This window comes from Semicossyphus pulcher, unplaced genomic scaffold (assembly GCF_022749685.1).
Source record: "Semicossyphus pulcher isolate SPU_LCO1_2020_fin unplaced genomic scaffold, fSemPul1.0.p SCAF_22, whole genome shotgun sequence".
NCBI classification, from domain to species: Eukaryota; Metazoa; Chordata; class Actinopteri; order Labriformes; family Labridae; genus Semicossyphus; species Semicossyphus pulcher.
The window spans coordinates 12,292,471-12,299,957 of NW_027211696.1; the positions used below are offsets into that span (position 1 = coordinate 12,292,471).

Consider the following 7,487-nt stretch of genomic DNA (forward strand, 5'->3'; position numbering starts at 1 on the left):
CACATTTTAAGACATATATATAATGTTACAGTGTTGGGTGTCCAGTTTAAACGTGGGTGAAGTTTCAAATCTCTAGGTAAAGGTATGGGTATGAGTAGGGATGCACGATATTATCGGCACGTTATCGGTATCGGCCGATATCGGCTTAAAAATGCCAACACGCCAATATCCGCCGATATAATTAACCGATAAAATAATGGGCTGCTGCATACTTGATTAAATGCCCGACCTCGGCGCAATGTCCGCGGCGCGAAGAAGACCTGCGCGGCGCAGCGTGATGACGTCACGTGCGTCTACCTGCAGCATGAGAGAGTTAGAAGCCAAAATGTCCGTGGTGTGGAAGTTTTTCAAAGTGTCCGAAATAGACAGCAAAACTGCTATTTGCAATGACTGCTCAGCTTCGGTGATGCGAGGAGGAGCCAAGGCAAAGTCTGTCAACACTACAAACTTGATTAACCATCTCAAGACCCGTCACCCCGACCGTTGTAACAAATGTGATAAGAGTATCACCATTATACTGTATGCTAATTCCAATACAGAAGAGAGTTGATGATCTCTGCAATTAGGTGTGCAGGAAAAAATATCGGTATCGGTAATCGGCTAAATGAGTTGTAAAATATCGGCATATCGGATATCGGCAAAAAATACAATATCGTGCATCCCTAGGTATGAGTAATCCCCAGGCTTCTCAGCTCAGTCCGCTGTGAACGCCAGCTAGCCAATCAGAAGAGAGTGGGCTCGTAGGGGTCAGGGTTTCTTAAAGGGACAGAACTGACTGTGTCGTTTCAGGCAGAGGCTGTGTGAGGGCCTGCACAGAGCACAAGTGTGGTTTTAACTGTAAATTATGCTAAGCTACTCCACAGGTATCAGGTACCTTTAAGACTCTTTTTACAGGGTAAATAGTATATCTGTAAGAACAACAAACATATTTGCTTAAATAACAGTTTTTGTTTCTTACACACCAATAAATGGAACAGAAAAATGTTTACTTCATGTGTTTTTAAAGACATATTTTACAGTGGTTATTTGTTAAACCTGGTTTGAGGCATTAATGCAAGTTATTTCAGAGTTGTTGTATAAATAACAACAAGCAGTATCACTTTTATTTTTGTAATAGAGTAATACTTTACAGAGTTCTTAACAACAAACTGGGAGAGACACTTCCTGACACAGTGAAGGATCGGATAAAAGGGATAAAAGGTGTATCGTATGCACACCCTGCTTGTTAGTTAGTGTAGGGAATTTCATAATTTACTGGGTGAGGAACAGAAAAATTGCTCGCAAAGTTTCAATCAATGCATTCTGGGAGATTCACAGAGGTAACATTTTGCTCTCAGTCAGAAAATCCAGTCCATTAAAGTCCACTTTTTCCTGGTTTATCTTCCTCCCGAGAGCTCTGCTGCCCGCGTCCCTGCAGAGTCCAAACCTTTCAGGTTCATGAGCCCGGCTGAAAGATGTGTTATCTGTTCTTCTTCTTGTCTTTTTTGCTCTTGCTCGCGGAGCTGTGATGAGCGTTTGAGGAGAGAGGGCTGGCGTGGCCGCTCGTCTTCAGATGGTCAAACAGCTTGTTTCTCGTGGGGAACTCGTTGTCGCAGGTCACACAGCGGAGGTTTATTTCCATCTGGAGGTGGAAATAGAGATAACAGTTGTAATAATATAACTATAGATTAGAGATTTGTAATAATAGAGATTTGTAAACAATAGATAATGGCAAACGCAAATTGCATAAAACCTTCATAAACTCTGGGCTTAACTGTACAAACCTCAGGAAGCTGTTCTCCTCCTGTGTTTGACTTGACATTCTTCTGTTTGTCTTTTCCTCCTCCCTTCTTTGCCTTTGTCTTCCCGGAGCTGGTGGGGCAACAATTAGACACAAGATCTGGCTTCATAATATTTGACTTGGAACAGGAACCGATGAGTCGCCACAGTTCTAATGAGGGGGTGTACAATTTGAAAACACTGCAGAGAGAAAATGAGACGTTCTGAGTCTACTCTCTGTCTCAGTACAGGCTGAGCGATAAAATGTAAGTATTTAAAGCTGCAGAAATTTATCGTTACATTAAAAAATATCTTAGATTAATTAATGAATGTAACATGAAAGATCTGCCAAACAGGAAACAGACAAAGCTAGACTAACTTCTGAACATAGTGGAGCATGAACAAGCCAAGCAGCTGCATATGCCTGTCTCGAGCTTCCTCTGCTGCCACCAAGTGGCCAAACTAATGAATAAATTCAGCTTTATACAGGTGGCAGTTTCTTTATCCTCTCTGAACAGACTGGGGTATAATCAGAGAGCTAGAGATGGCAAAATAACTGGACTCACCTCTTGACTTCTGAGGGAGGGAGATCCTCCTGCTTCTCAGGCTCGGTGGGGTCCGCTGACGTCTCTGTGGCATCTTCCTCACAGGTAGTCGGCTTTGGTTTCTCCTCCTCCACTTGCTCAGGAGCAGTCTGCTATGGGGGAGGAGAGCATGAAAAGAGAAGGCTTTTAACTTCACAGGCATTAACAGACCGCAAAACAAGCAACGCTCATGAATGAAAGAAAAGGCGTTACTCACCTGTACGACCTTCTGCTGCTTCTTTTTCCTCTTCTGCTTTTTGGACAGCCTGTGAAGGAAGAAAAGTGTCAGCAAAAACTATCCAATAAGATATTATATTGAAATCCATCCTGACAAACTATTAGTTATTTTCTACTATCCACATCCAGCTCCATACTTTTGCCTCGGTTTGTCCTCCTCCTCCTCTTCTTCCTCCTCCTCCTCTTCCTGCTCATCCTCATCCTCTCTTCCCTCCTTTCCGTTCTGGTTCAAACCAAGCGCATCGTCTTCTTCCTCCAGCTGTTGCCGCAGCAACGCCACCATCTCTCTGTGCTTTTTGGACTTTTCATGATTTTTCATACTGCGGAGACGACAGGTCAAAAACAGCAAACAAAGATTGTGAAAACAAGATGCTGAAATCAATAACTGTCACTGCTGCATCTTTTCATTGAACCTCCTGCTGATAAAACATTTATAAAACCATTCATAGCTTAGAAATGTGAGTTAGCACGTAGGTCTAAAGGATAGCAGACGGAAGGTGGGAGGTTACTCACGCTTTGTCTGATTTGAAGGATTTGTCACAGGCTGGACAGTACAGATCATCATAATAGTCAATTGTCAGTTCATCTCCATCAGGCTGCTCTGCGTCTGTGAAAGAATAACCGACATCAGAAACTAGTTTAGAAAGAACAGTAGCACCCATGAGACCAATCACAGTTCCTGTGGTTGGCTTCTGGCTGTAGCCTTGATGCATGGTTGCATTTTTCAGCTATAATGTAGTAGGAGCGGATGCATGCAGCTGCTCTAAGTACAACAGAGCCCTGAATGCACAGGTCTAACTAAAGCCTTTATCTGACAAGGAATAAAAACTGACCTCCACCCTCTTCACTGTTCTTCTCCCTTGTCTCTGTATCCATCTCTTCATCCTCGCTCTCTGATGCGTCTCCAAACTCCTCTCCGTACTGAGCCTCCATCTGCTGCAGCTCCTTCTCAAGCTCAGACATGGCCGCCCAGCTCTGCTCCTTGTACTCCTCTGCCAGTCTTGGATTAAACGTTAAGTCATGTTTTATTAGTGCGAGGAGGAAACAGACAAATAAATGAAACATTAAACCAACTGTTTATTTAATTCTTACTTAGCCTGATTTAGCCTCTGCTGCCGCCTCATCTCCTCCACCTTCTTGCTCTTCTCGGCGTTCTGCTCCTCCACCAGCTTCCTGTGGGCCTGCACGCGGCGGTCACGCTTGCGAACGAAAGCCACCAGTTGCCGCACAAGCTCGTTTCTCTCCTTTCGAGCCTTCTCTCTGGTCTTCTTGTTGTCCTTCTCCATGGCCCTTTTCTCCCAGCGGTTGGAGGCCTGCCTCGTGTCATACTCCTCCTTCCAGGCGAAGTTCTTACGGGTGCAGAAGCTCTGCCAGTAGCCGTAAAACACGTGCACTACCTGTGATGTGATATAAACATAGAGGCTAATTAAGTACACGAGTGTAGAAAATATTTTTTAGTTTCTGTTTTGACTCAGAAAAAGTTCCACAAAAAATGCTTACAATTACATTAATAATTCTGGGGCTGGCTTACAGTATCATAGTCGCTCTGAGAGTCTCCAAAGGGAGGAAACTCCTCCTCCTCTTCCTCATCGTCCACCTTTCCGTGCTCCATCTCCTCCTTAACAATGGACTCAAAGAGATTCCTGTAGACGGCGTAAAAGCCCTGGGGAGACAGAGTGCACAAAACATTTAATGACTCTTTTTAGAATTCAGACAAAAACCTTCACCAGGGTTCCCACTCTTTTTACGAAATTATTTTCCAGGACATTTTCCAGGAGTTTTTCCTGACAATACGGGACAGCACTTGCTCTCAAATATATCATTTACCGGTAGGCCTAGTACTGACACATTTAACTCCAGTTTTATTCCTCCTTATTTTGATGATGCAGGGTTCACGATGAAGTGTCTCGAGCCCCTTTTACACTGCCAGTTCAAGGCGGGATTATTACATCTGTCATGTTCTGTCTTCTGTGTAAAACGCACAGAGGCGCAATGATGGAGCGAAGTCGTTCATTAAGCCTACATCTATCCAAGTTACACCTGAAAGGACATAGCAATGTATTAAAAAAAAAGATGATAAAATTCAAGTGTCATACTTTTCTATCGTCTTTCAGTCGGTTAGAAAGCGTCTTACATCGCTCGCAGGACTCGATTGTGAATGTGACAGCTCTGGGAGCCCTGACCGGAGTTGAGGCGGCAAACTTGTGCTGAGCGTGGGGCTAAATTAAATTTAAATTTTCCAGGACAACATGAAATTATTTCCAGGATATTTGGTCATTTTAATCAATTTCCAGGTGTTTCCAGGACTGGAAAACTAGTCTCTAAATTTCCAGATTTTCCAGGTTTTCCAGGAGGCGTGGGAACCCTGATTCACTCTCACTTTAATCAAATCTCGTGGGGTCCTTTTGTAGACCGGCTGTGTGTTCGAGCATACTGAGAAGTAAACAGTTTTATGTGTGTGACAGAATTCCCAGCCTACCCACAGTCCTGCAACTGATGTAAATGCTGGCCGTGCCATTAATCAGCCTTTTGATAATCTCATTACCCGTTCCTCTTACTTGTACAGTTATCCAACAAGGTCAGACTGTTATTAAGTTGTGTAGGGCCATAACTCCTGTTATGTGTTTTGTAGTTTGATAATCCATTTCTATGTCATTGTATGTATTCATATAGAAAATATATAAAAGAACACAAACTTTAGGAGGAAAATAACCTCATGTAACTAACTTTGATGCTTTATGTGGCTCTAAAAATGCTTCACGCATCCTTAACAGTTTGTCTATTCCTCCTCTCCTCTAAACATATCAGCAGTAGAGAAGAGATGGCAGCATACATGATTTATCCTCCATAAAAGTGGACTCTATGGGGATGTTTGAAAGAGGATTCTTTTCTAAATTAAAGCCCTGGTCCTGGTGGCATTTTCCTGGTGGAAGGTTAGACGTGACCATCTGTGAGCTAAGCAATGCGACCCTGATACACATGAATAAACACTAACCTTCTCGTCATCACCGAAGCCAGAATAGCAAGTGACAGTGAAGTACTGCAGCAGGTCAATGCTGTCATCTTCATAATCTCCACTCACTCCTCCTTTCAGCAGAGCCTCCCTGTGATTGTCATACCTGCCAAACAGTTGAAGACAGAGGCATCATACTAAGACATACTTCACCTGCAAGGTTTGTAGACTAAACACTTAATAGATTGAGAGTCAGGAATGTTGAGATAAATTTGTCCGCACCATGCTCTCTCCTGTGGATCACTCAGGACATCATAAGCTGCCTGAATCAGCTTGAAATGCTCCGCAGCATCTTCAGCATTGTCCAGGTTTTTATCTGGAAATTTCAGAGGTAAATCAGCCTTTGTTGTGTTCAGAAAATTAGCAGCTTTCTTTGACAGTTTTGTAAAGTTTTAATGATCAGCATGATGTGTAAAGGAATATACAAGAAGAATATCATCTTTACAATATTCTCAGAGCAAAGAATAAATAAAAACGAGCTACAGAAGGCGTATTAGGTCACACAGGAGTACAATAAATAAAATAAAAATTGTAATAGATATGTGATGTAATGTTTCAGACAACTATAATTGAAGGTTTACATGTAAAATAAATAAAGGCATACAATTCTAAACGCGTTTATGGGCGCGTTTTTTGTTTTGTTTCATGTGTAATAGGTCACACTGGGATGTCAAACCATTCTGAGCTAAAATTACTTTTCATTTTTGAGTTTTTACCGTTACTTGTATACTTCACATTTCATATGTAGGTAGGTTCAAATTTACAATATTGATATCAGGAATAATGTAGCCTATCGTTTCTACAACAACTTACCTGGATGCCACTTCAATGCCAATTTACGATAAGATTTCTTCAAGTCATCGTCTCCTGCGTCTCTTTTCACACCCAACACTTCGTAGTGGCACTTCATTGTGAGTTAACTCTTAATAAAATATCGTCTCTAAGATAAATACTCAAGTAAATAAACGCTGTTCACGTTGTCTCAAGCGAAGCTAACGTTAGCATGAAGGTAATAGCGGCATGCTAGCGGCTAGACAGCATCTCTACTTAAGTTTTTGAGTATTTCAGACTTTTCGGGAGGCAGCGTCAGTAGATTAGTGTATACGCTTTACATGTTTAAATATGTGTTATATCCTTTTTCATTTACAAATAGCATCCATATGCTGAAAACTACTCCCCGGGCGATTGGTGCTGCCGGTCGGTGCCGCGAAATGTCGCGAGAACTGGTCTTCTTTGCGATATAATTTCGGCAGATTTTAGGTTAAAATCGCAAATTGGAGCCCTCTACAGTTCGAAATTATTTTTTCCTTTTTAAAGGTTAGGTTTTATACTATCAGACAGACAGACCCTCACATGGACAACTGCCTTTTTATAACTCTTTTAGCCTTTAGTACAGTAAAAGGATAAAAGCAGGTTATCAAAGCAAATACAGCACAGGATAAAATAGATACACAGCAAAAAATAACCCTAACACTAGAAGAAAGAAAGGAATATAGACATCCAGGAATTCTAACAGCAATAATAACCTCAAATACATCTATCTAAACTACACTAACATATATCTAAAATATAAACATATCTGAAAGGTAAATCTACTCAAGTAAATCTAAAATATAAAACTAACATATATCCTGAATGTAAACAGACATTACAGGGAGGTAGAGGTGTTAATGCACCTTACAGTTTTTACAGCTGTAATTGTGCAATTACAGTGTATAGGTTTTTAATGGGCAGATACAGTGATTCAAGGAAATGCTGTTTATAGCACATTTGTTTTAGTCGAGCTGGCCAGTGAAAGTGACGTTTCTTTTTGCTGCACGGAGGATTATGCTTCAGAATATTAAAAATAGAAAGGCGTATTGCATTTGACATACATGTATTGGGATGTAATCCTT

The 7,487-nt window shown here is 41.5% G+C and overlaps 1 protein-coding gene across 2 annotated transcripts; it reads right to left on the bottom strand.

Annotated features, from left to right (window-relative positions):
* Positions 1 to 965: 965 nt before the first annotated feature.
* Positions 966 to 6,777, bottom strand: dnajc21 (DnaJ heat shock protein family (Hsp40) member C21). Of its 2 annotated transcripts, none has more exons than XM_069673526.1 (12): positions 6,406 to 6,777; positions 5,815 to 5,908; positions 5,575 to 5,698; positions 4,111 to 4,242; positions 3,672 to 3,976; positions 3,413 to 3,579; positions 3,093 to 3,186; positions 2,717 to 2,899; positions 2,560 to 2,608; positions 2,325 to 2,452; positions 1,764 to 1,851; positions 966 to 1,621 (listed from the first exon to the last, which is right to left on the bottom strand). In XM_069673526.1, the coding sequence occupies exons 1-12, from the start codon at positions 6,500 to 6,502 to the stop codon at positions 1,460 to 1,462; spliced, it is 1,623 nt and encodes a 540-aa protein (XP_069529627.1). In that variant the 5' UTR covers positions 6,503 to 6,777; the 3' UTR covers positions 966 to 1,459. The 2 variants fall into 2 exon arrangements, with proteins under 2 accessions (XP_069529627.1, XP_069529626.1); XM_069673525.1 differs by having other exon boundaries at positions 2,325 to 2,455.
* Positions 6,778 to 7,487: the final 710 nt, after the last annotated feature.